Source organism: Vanacampus margaritifer, chromosome 3 (assembly GCF_051991255.1).
Source record: "Vanacampus margaritifer isolate UIUO_Vmar chromosome 3, RoL_Vmar_1.0, whole genome shotgun sequence".
Lineage (NCBI taxonomy): Eukaryota > Metazoa > Chordata > Actinopteri > Syngnathiformes > Syngnathidae > Vanacampus > Vanacampus margaritifer.
The window spans coordinates 5,933,885-5,952,417 of record NC_135434.1 but is presented as its reverse complement, the minus strand read 5'-3'; the positions used below and the strand labels follow the sequence as shown (position 1 = coordinate 5,952,417).

Sequence of the window (18,533 nt, the reverse complement as noted above, 5' to 3'; positions counted from 1 at the left end):
TCAACAAGCCCCCCCCCCCCCCCCCCCCCCCCCTCGCTGAGTCCACCGCATTTCCTACTGAATGACTGACAACAGAGAAATGCGACCGCTGCACACCCTGATGGACATTTCCTTAAACACATTTCTGTGCGTGGCGATAAAATCTTAATGCTGATCAAACGTCACTAGGCCGCTGTCTGGCAGGGACTGATCCAAAAGCAGCACCAGAACTCACGGATCAGCTGAAATGATTGGATTTGATCAGATTGTGGAACAGTAGTGTTTAATTATGTGATTAGCACAACATTGCGGCAGTAGTTTATCATTATACAATATAACGCATGTTAATGCCATAAATACGACAACAAAAAACATTATGTTTATAGGCGCTTTTTAGGGCACTCAAAGTACACCATAAAAACATCAAAACAAAGAAGACAAGCTGTAAAATTAAATTAAGAAACAGCACATAAGGCATCAGTTAAACGACAAACGATATGCACACTTGTGAGGTCAAATAAATGTTCAAGGTTAAAGTGGATAAGGAGTCAAAAAGTACAACTATTTGTAGATTGGGGCATAAAATAGATATACAAATGTATAAAATAAATAATTAAAAGTGTTACACGTGTTGATAAATACCTACAAAAATGTATACTGTATTCAGTAATAAACTGTACATCTATTTTAAAACTGGTGTAGCTGCCCCCTTCTGGCCATGCAAAGGTATTGCAACACACTGATTACAGGATCATTTATTCATCACCATCATTCATGAACAGTATGTTTTCTTAGTGAAATGATGGGTTGAAAAACTCAACCTCAAAAGTCAAACTAAAAATATATATACATAACGTTTCATCATATAACAAAAAAAAAAAAAAAACAGTGATCAGATCTGAAAGTGCTCACAAGAGTGTTAATGTCACAGAATGAGGTGCAAAGTGGGTTTTTTTTGTGTTTTTTTTACCGATTAATTTTACCGATTTGACATGTTATCATCATTGCTCTCCTTTATTTTTTTTTTTAAATATTTTATTTATTTTTTTTGTATGTGGGTGATAATGTGCAAAGTGTTTTAATGTTGAACATACACTCTGGCTGCTACATAAAAGTCAGCAGCCATGTTATGTCTCCTGAGTGGTGACACACAAAGGGCAAATAGGGGTCACTGGCTCTCTGTCTTAACCAATCAAATTGAACCCAGCTTCTCCTTGTAACCAATAAACAGACAGAGTCCGAGCGAGACACGTGGATTAACCTTTGCATCACCCGGTAAAGACAGGATTATAACGCATACAGTAGACCAGCATATGGTCACCTGTTGGCTGTGAGCTTGAAGGACGGCATGTGTACAAGTTGAGGGTGCGAGGGGATGACAGAAGGCATAACGAGGTCAGTGTGTGAAAATGTTAACCCGAAACATGACATCACCCGGCTGGGCGCTTTGCTCCCACTGACCTCATCCCGCCGAGGCGGGGAGGTGGGCTGTTGCCGAACAGCACCTCAAACCACAACAGCGGGACCCTTTCAACACATCTCCCACGTCATTAAGCTTTAACTACCGAGGGCCCGCCTCTTAAACCTGGAATTTCCCCATAAAAAGCTTGCCTGTGGCACTGAGGCATTTTTTGACAGCACAGTCATTTTTTTATTTTTTACTTTTTTTGCTCCAGAACAACCCAAGCCTTTCTTCACGCTAGCTGCAATGATAAGTGAGTTGTAGATACGGAGCATTTGGATTATTTAAATGCTTTCAACATTCAACACAGCCAAATTAGAATGACTGTCATTACTGCCCGGACATAATCTAACAGTATCGCTACATCACTTAATGAGTTCTCATGAGAATTTTCTGTGGTAGGAAAAAAAAAAAAGTTGAGCACTAATGCGTTTGAACTGGCTGCATTTTAATTTTGTCGGCAATGTGCACACAATGCGCCACAAACAACACTAAATTTGGGGTTTGAATTTTTTTTATGATGATTTTTGTTGTTTTAAATCCAATTAAATACAAAAATAAAAACAAAGACATTTTAAGTAAAAGTTTGTTAAACCATCAGATCTTCACATAATAAATAGCGAAATAGTGCCTGGCCTTAGATATATGGTCATTAAAATAAATAAATAAATAAATAAATAAAAGGAAAGAAAAGAAAAGAAAAGAAAAGAAAAGGAAAGAAAGAAAGAAAGGAAAAAGGAAAGAAAGGAAAGGAAAGGAAAAAGGAAAGAAAGAAAGGAAAAAGGAAAGGAAAGAAAGAAAGAAAATGAAAAGTAAAGGAAAGAAAGAAAGGAAAAAGGAAAGGGAAGAATGAAAGAAAAGGAAAGAAGAAAGGAAAGGAAAGGGGAAGGGAAGGGAAGGGAAGGAAAGGAAAGGAAAGGGAAGGAAAAAGGAAAGGAAAAAGGAAAAAGGAAAAAGGAAAGGAAAGGAAAGAAGAAAGGAAAAAGGAAAGGAAAGAAAGAAAAGGAAAGAAAAAAGAAAAGGAAAGGAAAAAGGAAAGGAAAGGGGAAGGAAAGGAAAGGAAAAAGGAAAGGAAAAAAGAAAGAAAGAAAGAAAGAAAAGAAAAAGACAGACAGACAGACAGAAAGAAAATAAAAAAGAAAAACAGACAGACAGAAAGAAGGAAAGAAAGAAAGAAAGAAAGTAGAAATATATATATATATATATATATATATAATATAAATAATTAAAAATAATAATAATAAAAAAATAAAAATAATAATAATAATAAAATAAATAAATAAATAAAATAATAATAATAATAATGGCAGCATCTTGCGCCTTTAATTTCATTTGCAGGAAAGCACTGCGCCCAAGGAAAAACAAACAATCAGTGACAGGAAGTTTGATTGACAAGGTGGCACTTATTTTCCGTGCACTCGTGACTAGACTCATAACTGGAACATCTCTGCACCCTCGTGCTGACCTTTCTCCTTGGGCTACAGGAGCTTTACTGAAACTTTAGTGAATTAAAAAAAAAAAAAAAAAAGCACATTAGTTCAGTGGTTAACTTGTATTTAGACAATGAGAATGACAAAAAATATTTAAAATATTGCTCGCTCATATAGTTGAATACATAATTACATGCATAAAAGAACACTGCAGCTCCGATTATTTCTACTTCAATTGTTTCGAAAGATTTGAAATCCAGGCATATCAAGAGGAACATCGTCACGCACAAGACTGTCATGTAATGTCATTTGCTTTAAATTCCAAGTACTTACGGTTAAGTGAATTGTGAATTGAATTAAATTGTTTTATTGTTGTTGTTTTGGTGGACTAAATGTGCCTAATTTCCCTCTAATTGCATTGGATTACTTTAAATACTAAATCCTACTGAATTATTACAATAAAAGACTCAGGTGGGACCGGCTCCTTACCTCTCCTCAATCAGAACAGAATAGTACCACATATGGTCATAAAGCAGCAGTCCAAATTCTGATAAGGCTTCACCTGCCAAACACACACACATTTATGACACACACACACACACACACACACACCCATGCACGCAGTTACTCAGTCTTTGGCACGTCGGTGGCACACAGCTTGCTCGCATTGGCCCAGTAAATATAATTCTAACAGTCTAATTGAGTGCCAATGACGCCGGCTACTCCAGCGGAATGTGCACAATGGGAATATGTTGATTTAATAAAAAAATTACTGTAAACTAACATCACTTTGTTTTGCACACCAAGTGATCCCCGTGTGGAAGTTACGGTTGCTTATAAGCAGAAATAGAATGCGTTCAACTCCCACGTCGATTGCGTCCAAGGCAAAGAAAAATCGATGAAATAACAGCGAATCTGGCACGCGGCCTCACGCAGATGTTCGCCCATAAGCTAAAGCGTAGCACATCCGAGCACAAATGCATCCATATGGAAACCTCGACAAAAATCAACATTTACAACAATCAGAAAAACACATTAGGCTACCGTATGTTCATTTGAAGACAATCGTCACATTTAAAAAAAAAAAAAAAAAAAAGAGCGCAGCTGCAGCTGCTCAGATCGTTTTAATGGTATGCTCGGATCTGATGCGTCCGCTTGAAAACAGTGATTTAAAACCGCATGTAGCATGTAAATCTTATTTAAGATGATTTGGATTATCTGCAGTTACTAAACCAAATAGCGCTGAAACTAGAGCGTCTTGGCATGGTGGAGAGCAGCAGAGAGGGAGGATTAACAGAAGGTGACGCTGCAGGCTGAGATTTCCAAAAGGGGAAGAAAAAAAAAAAAGGAAGGACGAAAAAGCCAAATGTGAATCTAGAGAGGCAGCTTTCAGCATTGAGAAAAATAGACGAGCGCATAGCTTGCAAGGTGCAAGTGTCACGTTTGTGTTTTCCGATAACAGCACCTGTCGGCCCGCCTGGGTATTTTCTCTCTCCGCTGCTGTTTTTCAAAAGGAAACTGGCTCCAGCCTCGCATCCAGACGGTTGCCGGTTGCACACAACAGAGCGCCTATTCACACCGCTGCCGGGGTGGAGCTGGGGTGTGAACTCAAGTGTTACATTTGAGGGGGTGGGGGGCAACTGTTGGGGTTCACGGGGTGCTGTGGTGAGCCACAATGTTTGGAGTCAGTGGACCAGAGTTCGGAAGCTCAATTTTTTTTTTTTTTTTTTTGTTCCAAGAATGCAATGGGCGTGTGCACGATGTGATACAAAGTCTCCTTTCACCTCAGCCTGCTTCTGAGCTGAGGAGGAAACGGAACATAGTACGTCCATAACACCGACTGTATGGCAAGATACAAGCAACACGCTTGGCAAACAATAATTAGAGTTGTCAAAATTAATCGACAAGTAATCGATTATTAAATGAATCGACAACTATTTGAATAATTGAGTAATCGTTTGGAACCATTCCCACATATGTTATTGTGTATATTCTCCACACTTTTTTGCCGTGAAACAACTCCCACATAATACTTCCGATTTACACCATTTAACGTTAAATATCAACTTTTTCCCCATTCATTTTCAATGGGACTGAACTTTTGAACTTTTTCTAAGTACCAATTTCCACGCCCACTTCCATACATACAACTGATCATCATTGCCAGGTGTCTGATACTGCTCAGTGGCGCAGTTGGTAAAGTTTGAGTCCCACAAAATGGATTATGATTTCACGGAATGATTTAAGCACATGCATTCGAATCTTAGCATTCCGATTTTCAGCATTCCCACGCAATTTCTGCAGAAATTGCACTTTGTCTAGTTTAATGTCAAATTGTCCAAATCCTCTGATTTCAGCATATCAACACTAATTGTTCACTTATTTCTGTAGTCCTTCATGAAAGAAGCCCGAATAACTTCTGCGTTTAGTCAAAATAAGACATTTACAAAACATCAGTTTTTACTTTGGAAAACAATGACCGAATTGGTAGCATAGTACAACATCACCTCCCCATCCACCCCCCCTTTTTTTTTTTTTTTTTTAATCACTATGACATACCAAATAAACACCATTCACTGGTTAATAAACAGTAATCAGGGAAAAAAATGCTAAATTTAAATTAACCCGATTAATCGATTCTAAAAATAAAGATGCCAGGCTTTTTATGATTTAAAAAACGAGACCAACATGTAATCTCTGCTGAAAACACATATATATATATATACCACTGTACATGGAGCTACAAAGTGGTACCTCGGCTCACGAACGCTTCAGTTCACGAACTTTTCGCCTCACGAACATTAAATTCGCGAGCATATAGTCTCAGCTGACAAACTAGTTTTCGGCGGACGAACCAAATCACGCGACACGAGAAATTTTACATACATACATACAAAACTAGACATTTTGGAGTGTACTTTTGCTATCATGGGACCGAAAAAGACCCCACCACAGGCTAGTGTTAAGCCTAAGAAGACATTAAAGAAAATTACGGTCGAGCAGAAGAAGGAGATCATCGAAAAACACGAACGAGGTGTGCGTTTGTGTGACTTAGCGTCCTGGGTATTATCGCCAACTTCACTCGGATATCATCAAGAGGCAACCTGGAAGTTCATAATGAGGTTTTTTGATTCGCCTTCAAGAGGACAAGCAGAGGGAAGCCATTCAGGAGTTGTCATGTGAGGACGAGGAGGAGGAGATGGCGGCAGCATCAAGTGAGAGCATCAAGACCATGTTAGCAAAGTGGAGTGATGTGCAGGCTTTTATCGAACAGTACCATTCAGAAAAGACTGTGGCTATGAGAATCATCAACATGATGAATGATAATATGATGCCTCAGTTTCGTAAGACCTTACAACTCAGAAAGCAACAGGTGTCAATTAAGAGGTTTTTAGTCAGCAACAAGGATAAAGAGTCTCCTAAGAAGCAAAGAAGAGAAGCCACACCGGAGGACTCTCCTTCCAAACAGTAACTCCCTCCCTCCCTCCCTCCTCCCACTCCATTCCATCAAGCCTTCAACTACTGTACCATCACAAAGGCAAGTTGCAAGTTTTGCAAATAAAAACACTTTATTATGCAGTACAGTGTATTTCTTTAATTACAATACAATAGCACATTTATTATACATAAAATAAGGTATATTTTGTGTAGTTTTAAGGCTTTTTTAGTAGAAAATTGTGTTTTATGGGGACCTGGGAACGGATTATTCTCATTTCAATGGTTTCCTATGGGAAATACTTGTTTGGAAGACAAACTTTTCGGCTCACATACTCTCTGTGGGAACCAATTAAGTTCTTGAGCCAAGGTACCACTGTACTGTATATCTTGCCTGCTGCTCTGTGGAAAAACAATGGGAGATATGTCCCTGCAGGTATGCAAGCACAGAGAAGTCCAAGGTGTTAAAAAAAAACGGATGTCCCTTGACCAAACCAAAGTGATCCCGCTTGAGTGCGTAGCCAGGAGTACTGATTTATTACTCAAATATTTACTCACACACACACGAGCACGGGCTCAGTGGAGTGTTTGATGAAGAGCTCCATTGTAGAGGAATGTGTATTGGCTCAGACACGACTGTAACGTGTATCACCACAGAGCGAGCGCTGTTAGCTTTAGCGAAAACATCCATCGTCGCTAAACAGACTTGAGCTGAGCTAACATACTGTACAAACACACACATACTGTACTTACTATACTTTTATTTGAACAGCCTCGTGGGGAGATTGGAAAAGACCTTGACATCGTTCTTGTTCATAGCCACAAAGCATCGCCTTCATTTATCTATTTGTTTTGCTCATTCCGACTTGCCATCATTTGGTGAATGTTTTAACGTGTATTTGACATTTTTTTGATAATATTCAACTGTAAAAGTCAGGTAAGATGCACTGAACAGAAAAAAGTATCAGATGACTACGGCTCTAATAATAGGAAGTGGAATTTGATTATACTGCGGACAAATATATTGAACGATTGAACGAAGCTCAATTTGTGGCCAATTTGAAAATCCCAAGGCACTCTTGAGCAACGGATTACCGAACAGACACAACCCCAAAGACTCATCTTCCCCCCCCCCACAATAATGAAATCTGCACCAGGTGAACCGGCGAAGCCTTCGTGCTTTGTTTTCTGGTTTCAGAACAAATCGGATTAACCTTTGCTGCCACTGGAAATTCATCAACAAGGCAGAGATTCATCAGTCTTGCCCGAGTGCATACTGGTTTACTGTCTGACTTTAAGACAGGGATTAAATGCTGTCAACTTGACCTCTGGCCTCTCAGGACCTCACATTTACAAAGCACAAAGTGGACACAGAAGCTTAGATCAACTCCCGATGCAACGGAGAGGAAAAAAAACCGATATTTATAAAAAGGTGAAAAAGCGCTCACAGAGACAACCTTGGTGCGAAAGCCAACATCTTCAAGCTCTTAAATGATCCGAGGCATGGCTGCTGCTACATTTAACATCCTGGGAGCGTGTGAGAGGTCAAACATGACACCAGCAAGAAACTCCCACATAACCCTGCTCATCCCAAAATCAGGTCAGAGGTTCAACTACCATGGCTGTAAGATGTTACAGTCTTTGGCTCAGTCTCTTTCTACTAATGGATTGAAGTGGAATGTTGTCATTCAGCAGGGGTCAAGGGTTCAAAACTCAAAGCAAGCCAGACCAAACTATAGAATCGTCACTATTCATGACTGAAGAAAAAGTTCGAAGGTTTTGACAGCAAATCTACATTGAAACAGTCATATTTTTTTAATTTTTTTAAAATTATTTTCTGGAGAAAAAAACAGTCATATTTAACGGTGTGCTTTCTCAAATTAACATAGCGAGTCATGGTCTTGAACTTTTTCAAAAAAATTTAAGTCTACAAAACCTTACCTGGCACGTTCGTGGGACTGGGAAAAAAAAAAGACTATCTCAAAAGAGACATATCATGGAAAACTGAAATGTGAATTTACACAACAAAGAACATCTTTGAGAACTGCCATCGTCAGAAAATATGGATGTAAGCATTTTGGTTTTGGACATTTGACCAATTGTGACGCCACAATAATGTCACACTATACTATAATATAATATACCAATATATTATTATACTATAGTATATTATAACATACTACACTATACAATGAGTTTCTAACCCACTAATTGAATTCCCTTTCCTCATAAGAACTGACCCGATGCCAAAAAAATAAAAAATAAAAATAAAAAAAAGAACTGACCCGATGCCACAGAAACACAATCCTGTCAAACCCAAAACCTAAACAAAGCTGTAGTGTTGTTTTTGTTTGTTTGTTGATTTTATTAAGACAACGTGTACAGTTTTAATTTGTGGAAACACAATCACAATCATTTAAAGGTGAAATTTAGATTAATTTATGAAACAAACACCCAGTGATTAAAAATAGATCATGCTTAAATTGGATATGAGCCTGGCGAATAAAAAAAAGGGGGTATAACCTGAGGCGAGGACAGATGTTGGCACTTTTCACTTAATGGAACAAAGAATAATTCATGTAATATGAAACTTGAGTTGCTGAACTAAAGTTCTAAAGAATAATTGCTAATTTGATTAAAACCCTGGAGAACCCATGGGGTCAAATTTGGCCCCTCAAATAACAAAGACCTTTTTTTTTTTTTACAAATTTAACTTCAAAAGTCCAGAGTGCCACTTCTGACCCCTGCATGGGGCCATCTAGTGGATGAATATTGCACTTACATGAGCCAGAGTGGTGGTGACAAGTTGGCCGGCAACATGCTGTTTTGTTGAGCTGGAAATCCATCCAAACAAAACCATCTTCTCAGCAAACCATCAATGGTAAAATTGAGGTTTTTTTTGTTAATCTATTTCATATCATGTTGCAGAATGCCTAGGTGTATGTTTTATATATATATATATATATATATATATATATATATATATATATATATATATATATATATATATATATATATATATATATATATATATATATATATATATTGATAAATTAGCAACTCTGAGCTAGTTAAAAAAAAGGGTTAAAATTGAAAAAACATATTTTGGTGTTCCGTGAACTTATAGCAGTCATTTAATGTATAATTCATAATTTTCCAAAGAAGAAAAGGGTTCTTGGGTTCTCCAGGGTTAGGGAAGACATTTTGCCTCAATATTGAACTGAATCTCACTAGACTTAGCTGCTGTAAAACAATAGAGTGATATGTGTCGTTACTCTCTGGTAAAAGTTTTCTTGGTTGACCCCACTGGACCCCCCCCTGCATACAAGCAATGTGTTTGTTTGAAATCCACTTTCTCATCTTTTAATATTATTAGAGATTTGACATTGTGTCTAGCATAAATGGGACTCCTGCACAATCCAATACCTGAGATGATGTTTTCAAGACAAGTCTTTGGGTCTGCGCAGTGTTTTTGTTGACTCTGGCGGCTTTTGTGCCGTAGTCTATGTTCCTCTGCTGCAGCCCACTCCAACCCATGAGGTCAACACACATACACAGACAGGATTTGACTTCCGAATGAAATGATCAGCTTAAATCCTACTTTTATTACAGGAGCACACATTCATGACCTTAGAAATCCAATGTCCTTATTTAACGCTGCCACTGCGCTGATAAACATCCAAGGTCAGAAGCACCAAATTTAGACAAAGGGTATAAGTGTTGAAGAGGGTCTTCTGCCCAGATTTAGTCATAACTGCTTTAATTTATTTATTTCCTCAGTAGAACTTTTATCTGTGGATGTGTCTTTGTGAGCGATGTCGCAATTTCTGCCAAGTGTCTGTAATGAATGATGTTTTTAAAATTTTATCGTCATGACTGAGATCTCATGACTGGGATTTCATCAATTTCCCCAACAATGGGCCATTGTCTGTGGTTGAAGTGTCTGTAATCAATGATGTGTTTAAAGTCTTATCTCATGTCCGGTGAACTCCAGGTGGGCTGTTTGGAACCGCCCTTCAAGATGGTATAAAAAGGTTGTAAGTGTCTGTAATCGACACACTTGTGAGAGGCTGCCACCATTGCTGGGAGCTCACTTGTGTCCGGAATATTCTGTAAAATAAAACCTTCGAAGGAACTGTTCACCGATCTCCAGCCTGTATTCGGATAACCAACATTCTCACTACCCGAAAGAAAACGAACACGCGGAAAAAAAATCTAGTCTTCGTCAACAGTGTCCATTTAAGGACCTCTGACTTTTAATGAGCGGAGAATTAGTCAAGGTGAGGAAGTGTGAGAATAGCAAGGGGAAGAAACCAGGCGGAAGTTAGATAAACAAAAAAGTATCCACGCGTATCCGGCTGTGGTAACAGGAAATGCTATGTTTGAATCTATTCATGGCAAAGAGTTCAATGCTATCATGATGTCACTCCCAGTGGGAAGCAGTAATTACACGAGACCATTTCCTGCTTCCCATCAGCCGCGTCTCGTTTCGAGAGGGGAATCCTGCATTCCGTGGACATCGCGCCCCTTTGCACTTGTGACTCAGGAAGAAGTAATGAAGTGAGAGACTTGTGGGCAAAGAGGAAAGAGTACAGAAGCCAAGAATGCAGTCATTCCTACTACGGACCTGTTAAAACGTGAAGAGTCGGAGAGTGTCTCGCTATGGGGCATGAAAACAACAATGCCTGCATGCGTAACTCCTGACCAAGCAATTATATGCCTGAGGAATGCAGGAACCTCAGCACGGAAAACATACTTAGCTTTTTAAATAGGATGACAAGGACAGAAAAAACTAGGTTGCATTCAGCTGAAAAATTATTGTTTGAATCGGCATTTAGTGGAAGTTGTACAGCTTTATACAGTAGACGGAGAACTTCTGCATGTACGTAGTAGATGTCCGATGAAAACCATGTATCCATTTTATGAAACTTTCGCATTATCAAATTATCAGGTCTACATGTACAGTATTGTATATCTTAACAACCATATCTCCATTCAGTGTCATAAATGAAGAACTTTCAAAACACATACATTCACTTCAGACAACAACTTCCCCGATCCCAATTACTTTGTTTCAAAGACGACCAGAGACTCTCAAGATGAGGGCAGATCACCGTTATTTAGGTTCTAATTAACCAAGTGCTGACGACCCTCGATCATAAACGTAAAAATTTTGATTGGCGATAAATGCTTATTCCTGCTGACACAGACGAAAGTTGACTTGAAACTGTGAAATGTGATGATTTCAATGTAAATAAATAACAAACTAGATGAGACAAACAAAAAAGACCATTATTATAGCAATATACAGCATTCCCACTTATGTTGTTTCTAACCTTTATTATTATTTCAGGGGTTTTTTTGTTTTGTTTTTGCCGTGCCGTCCACATAATACGTCCGATTTACAATTTCATCTTGCTTCAAAAATTCACACATTCCTGGAAATATAATGTCTGATTCCACATTACTTTAAGTTTTTGCACAATTAAATGTTAAATATCAACTTTTCCCTATTCATTTTCAATGAGACAGACTTTGAAATTTTTGATTGGTAAACCGATGGTTCGAATCCCACCTTAGACAGATAGCCGTTCAAGTTTTGCTTTTATTCATTTATCATTCAACTACAATGAATCATTTTAAATTTTCACATCATTTATCTTTCAATTTACTTCATAAGCATTCCCCGCATGCATTCAAATCTTAGCATTCCGCTATTAGCATTCAGCTTTCAGCATTCCCACGCAATTTCTACAGAAGTTTCACTTTGTGTAGTTACACATACTGTTTGCCTTCATTTATTTATTTATAAAGTCGATACGGACAAGATATGGTTTGAAAAAGATTGTCGTGTTTTGCTAAAGTTACAAAAAAAAAAAAAAATCCAGTATTTTTTAATGAATTAAATACTTTGCTGTAAAACTATATAAAATAAAATAAAATAAAATAAAATGGAAAGACAAAAATGAAAATTACCATTTATCCAGGTCATTTCATCCTCAGGGCACTAAATCGATCACAACAGGACGTTTCACCTCTCATTTGAGTAGGCTTCATCAATTCATGCAACATGCTAGTTAGGACAGCCTGTAGCCTGTAAAAAAAACAACATACCATACTCCTCTGTGAGTCATAAAGTTACTCGTGTGGCGTGTGGCTGGGGTGGGCGTGGATTTCAGGTATATACGACCGGAGGGAGAATCCCAAACGGCTTTTCGCTGTAATAACGGCAACTTGTGATGATCCAGCAGGAGAATTTTATGGCCGCAAATAAACCTCCACAAATTACAGTTAAGACAGCAAACTGTACAGCTCAGCCTCACACAAAGTATCCCTGTCTCATAAACCCACCAAGTCTGAGAGGGACACGGGGGAGGGAGAGAGCAAACAAGCGAGTGGGTGAGCAAGATGGCAAAGTCGACAATGTGGAAATTGATGTATTTCAGCCAAATACTGAGCCCTCTGTGTGGCATCGTACAGACGGGGGATGATTGTTTACCACAATCATATGATGCATTCCTCTCCTAATAAATGCATTAAAATAGCTACAATTAAAACGTCTGGCGTCAGATTCACATCGTAATTGGCCAAACACAGCATTAAGACAAAGTGCCACTTTCATGTGAGAGCAAAACAAATGCGGGCTTTGTGTCAAGAGTTAATACGTTTATTAGTGACTGATCAATTTAGGCCAAACGGACCCCATGATCAGTGGATTACCCCGAGGCATAACAAGCCCATAAAAAAGTACTACTGTGTTGAGATAAGCATTTAATTCCTTGATCATGCTAATGCAAAACATACTTCCCAATAGAAATGAATGGGGATGTCATTAATGAGTTCCAAACTCCCCTCAAAAATAAGAACATTTTGTAATGTGTTTTTTAATGAGGAAAATATCGCTTTCTAAAATCATACTTCATGAAAACAAAGTACTAAGTCAGACTCACAAATCTGCTAAAAGATCAAAAACACATCTGCACCACAGACACTTTCTTTTAACAATCATGAATCCCCCAAAACCCAGCCAATGCCAACTTCCAGCCAACTGATAAGAAAGAGACCCTTTTCCATCGTTTAAAAGCAGAGACAAAGTTTGTTTGTTTGTGTACTCATGTTACTGGCAGCCTGGCATGACTCCTTCCTCTGTCCGAACACAATGTGCAACACACACGCATACGCACGCAGTAGAACAACGTGTGGACAGACAGACGCTCCCAGAGGGACCCCGCGAGGCCCCCCGAATGCGCAGCTGTGCACTGCGTGTGAACCCCAAGAGGATGGATGGCATGCACAATGTTGCTCGCACTATAACGTGCGGGACAGCGTCAGCATGACTACACAACCCCATGCGCGGACTCAACAACACCGAGGCACAGCTGCGGGCTCAACGGGCCACCAAAGGGATGCACTGTACTCTGAAAATAGATTTCGGCTGTCATTGAGCCTGCTTATAAGCAAGCTGGGAGGTCGATTTAAGAGAAAGAAAAAAGTCATTACTACCGTGACTCTTAAATATAGTTTTTTAAAAAAAGACCGGCTGAAGAAAATTGAGCTCAATCTAAAGGAAACCCTAACCCTAACCCTTGTTTACTGTTTTACTGAGAGATTCTTGGGGAAAGAATGTACCCAAAAATATTACAACCACCTCTCAAGTGCATTTCTATACCACTACAAATTACAAATCGTAAACATGACCAAAGAAATCAGCTTTATTATGTTTGTAAAGGCAGAAATGATTACCATGTGCAGCCGTACCTAATAGAGTGGCCACATCATATGGAAAATAATGCAAGGTGCACAACGATTAGAAATGAAAAGAGACATTCCAAACAACTTTTACCAATAAACCGACTGGACACATTAAAGCGATGCTTACACTCTAAAAAACAATTGGGTCAATGGACCGATCATCTACTTGGGTCGATTTGACCCAACTTTGAGTCAAGAAATGGGTCAACAACTCATATTGGTCAGATCCTTTACTTGGGTTACTTTTGACCAAACTGTTTTTAGAGTGCCGATTTAGAAAGGTAGTAAAAGTGGCCAATAAATAATACAAGATGTGCAAAAAGAAAGAAGAAAAAAGAGATTGCAAACAACTTTTGCATGTACATCGAGAGCAACGGGTTTACATTGATTGATGTTTAATAATGTATTAATGTGATGTTACTTTGCTCTATACTACTAGTTTTGAAGCATATTGAAATTTACAAACAGCTGTCAGTATGACATACTGCAGTCTTACACTACAGCACACTGTAATCATAAATATATTATTCAACTAATATCTCTCAAATTAGAACATTATTATCTGCAGAGGCAAAATGATATATGGGATCATAATGAACTTTTTACCTGCAAACTGAGAGCAATCTGCCGGATGTACATCATATTGAGGTCCTCCAAAATCCACAGTTTTTCCTCCATGTTTGTAAGTTTATCAACCGGCATCCTTTATAAACACAAATCCAGATGTTTGTCCTTCTTTAACCACCTGCACCGAGACGTCACATGTCACTGTGACAGGCACCGGACCCCAAGACAAATCCACAATGAAATCCACGTACTCTGATAGCAAGTTGGTGCGTAAAAGCAATGCGTAAAAAAGTTGGGGTGTCTCATCCAAAACGTCTACAGGGCTGAGGTCATCGTGGGCACAGTTGGATGACGAGATGATCAGAAAATCCTGCAACTCATCCGCGTGGTCTTCTTCTCCCAAGTTTTCCACAATGATCCACTCAAGGCACCCACGGTCACCACCCGGCCGGGAAAGAATGGTGCCTTTGAAAAAGCATCTCTCTCCTCTTTTGTGCGCCACGGCGGTCCCGGCTGTGAATGCGAGAGAGTGTCCTGGGCGAAGAAGACAAGAGAGCTCTTGACAAAAAGGCCATCGCCTCTGCGGGAGTGACCGGCACAACTGGCTCAGTGTGCGCCCTCCTCCTCTCTTCACTCTTCTCTTCCCCCTCCCTCCGCGCTAAATTAACCCCTACCACTCGCCTCTGTCTGGAGATAGTAATGAAGTAAAAAAAAAAAAATGCAGACACGAAAAGGGAGTGTGAAAGACTACTGTAGCAGCCCTCCACGCCCTTTAAACAAATAAATAGCAAATTCCACATTTCGCACGAGCGTAGCGGGCGGGTGGGGAAGGCGTTGTTCTTGTTATTAAATAAAGAATTAAGTAGTGACAGCTGGCAGTAAACTACAATGCAAATTGAGCATTACAACAGAAATCTACCTAGATTTGTCTCCACCCATTCGCCCTTCAAAATAAATATATGATATTTGCATTTATTTTACAGCCATGTTTTATCCAATAAAAGAGCGGTATCACAACAAATCCTACTTTGTTAACAGGCATCTCGAAATGCGTGGTTGTAGACCTGCAGGTCCCGTTTTACATCAAGTACCCCCTAAAATTTATACGTAGCTCGTACTTTCGTAAGCCATTATAACATTATGCGGTTTGAACATGAACATAGCACTTAAATATTGGTAAATAAAAAAAATACTTGAAGAAACTCATGAACACTGAACATTGTCAATGATGTAATAGTTTTCAGGGATGTGATTTGACCAAAGTGAAATTATCTGAAAATTTAGCCGGGGGTCTGGGGGCCGCTGGCACCCAGCTAGGTCCAGGGCAGTGCCCTGGTGGGGGGACAAGGGGCCCCGGAGCTCATGGGTTTTCCGTGTTTTTAAGTACTTTCAATGCACTCACATGACAAAGAAATAGACAAAACAACAGCATAAATTTTCAATGTATATTGAACTATCCCATTTAAAATGGCAGTTTTAGTCAACTCAAAATCAGTCACATTCAAAAACATTGGACTGCCTTTGCTTTTAAAAACTATCACTGAGAATATCATCATATCTAACTAATGTGATTACTAAGTTAACACATAAATAATGTTGAAGAGTTCAAATTTCATGAACATCATGACCAAATGAAAAGTAACTCATATTAGAGCATACCACAAATGTCTTTGTTATAGCAGAAGATGTTATCTGTCGGAGTCATGTGCATACACAATGAACTACAAAAAATAAATAAAAAAATAATAATTCGGATTTTTTTTTTGGGGGGGGGGGGGGGGTGGGGGGACGGGTGGAGATAAAAAAAAGCGGAATTCCGCGAATTAGCGGAAAAATCACATCCCTGAGTTATGGACTTAAAAAATTAAGCAACACAAGAATGACGTGAGCCGCTTGCTATTGTTTCTTGGTTTTATATCTGTATTGGTTTTATATATGACTTCCATCCATCCATCCATTTTCTTAACCGCTTGTCCTCACAAGGGTGGCGGGGGTTGCTGGAGCCTATCCCAGCTAGCTTCGGGCAGTAGGCGGGGGTACACCCTGAACTGGTTGCCAGCCAATTGCAGGGCACACAGAGACAAACAACCATACTCACAATCACACCTTTGGACAATTTGGAGTGTCCAATCAACCTGCCATGCATGTCTTTGGAATGTGGGGAGGAAACCAGAGTACCCGGAGAAAACCCACGCAAGCACGGGGAGGACATGCAAACTCCATCTAGCTCTTTGACTGCCAAAAACGTTAAATAACGTTTAGTAAAATCCTATGGAGGAGTGCCAAAGACGTTGAAAGACGTTTTGTTTCAAAACAGGTGAAACTAACCATTTTCTATTGTTGATTACTGAAAAACGGAATAAGGTAGAAACAAACTTTTTTTTTCTGATGAAAGATGAGAGTCCAATCCTTCATTTGGTAGTATGTGTGTTTCCATAGTCCAAACACATACTTTTCTGTGGACCTTGAAAGATCAGTCAAAAAAGCTTAAATCGGCTGACACCCACGGCATCCCTTTTCAAGAAACGTCTGGCAGTCAAAGAGTTAGGAAGGCCGAAGCCCGGATTCGATCTCGCGTCCTCTGCACTGGGAGGCGGACGTGCTAACCAGTCATCCACCGTGCCGCTTATATATGACTTATTTTATAAAATGTCCTCCTGAACCGAATAAGCCATACCATATTGAATATTGAATCGGAAGTTTATTTCAGTGGGTTAACAATTAACCCACTGAAATAAACTGAATTGAATAGTTTCACTTTGAATGAACGTCCTTGAATTATATCACACTCCATGTATCCATTTATCTTGTATTGGCAAGTTGCAAACCCATAGGAACAATGCATAAAACAAATGAATCTATTAGTTGCTTTATAGTGAACACTGGATAATTCCTACATCAAGTTTAGTGTCTGTCATAAAAGATACCGTTTACATGCAGCATGTATTCATAGTTATTAATATAATTGGGCGTATACAGCTTAAAGCTTTTGTCCTTCGTGGCAGCTGACGGGGAGAATTTGGCTTTAGTGATACGACTCATATCCTTCAGCTACATTTTTTAGTATCTCACGAGATTCTTCTGAAGAATGCAGTCATTTTGCTCGGAGATAGACGCAGCGGAAATAATTGTGCTGACTGGGTCTGTGAAACAGTATCCAATTCTGCCCTCAAAATGTCAATCAAGATTGAGGATGATTAGGAGAATTGAGATTTGTACCTAATGGTTTGACCCACAAATGTATGTAAGCATATTAGAGGTAAGAACGTGTGTGTCTTTAAATTCAGGCCACTGGCAAGATCGACAGAGATACATCAGAGGGTCAAGGGGTCACAAGCATTTCGCCAAGATCACATGCATATTTTACATCACATAAACCCAGTGTCAAAGAGCGCTTCAATCATTTATCACAACCCTTTTAAATATTGATTTAATGTCATTCCGAGAAGTTCTGGCCACATTCAACATACGTGGCCCTCCAACTGATGCACTGTTCCTCAAACTCCAAGACGTCGCACACACGTCAAGGAGTTGTTATTGCAGGAAGAAATATGTCACCTCAGGGGTTAAGGCCTGTTTCCTTTCTGGCCCACAGATCCTCCCCGCAAAACATCCCAAAATCCACACCATGTGCCTTTCAACTGTTACTCCACTTCTGTGCAAAGGGGGGGGGGGGGGGGGAACTAAATTTACAGCCCTTGTCACAATTGCACACCATAAGTAGCTGCAATGCATTCTTCCTGCGTGCCACAGCAGTGATGCAGATGGAATATCTGAGCGTGTGTTCGGGACGCGAGTAAAACCAAGCATGTGCACACCAGCAGCAGAATTCAACAGCAAACCAGACTTGCATATTTGCCTGAGGATCGTTAATTAAACCCTGGAGAACCCACGGGGTCAAATTTGGC

At 39.4% G+C, this 18,533-nt stretch overlaps 1 protein-coding gene across 3 annotated transcripts in view; it reads right to left on the bottom strand.

Annotated features, from left to right (window-relative positions):
* The window catches only part of rtkna (rhotekin a), a 73,844-nt gene that overhangs the window by 37,569 nt on the left and 17,742 nt on the right, over nt 1-18,533 (bottom strand). Inside the window, exon 1 of one of the 3 annotated variants that reach the window (XM_077560438.1) lies at nt 14,665-15,224. The exons of the other annotated variants lie outside the window; for them this stretch is intronic. Coding sequence (XP_077416564.1) covers nt 14,665-14,760 — 96 coding nt within the window. The 5' untranslated portion in view covers nt 14,761-15,224. Of the gene's footprint in view, nt 1-14,664; nt 15,225-18,533 lie in introns of those variants that run through there. 3 annotated transcript variants of the gene reach the window in all.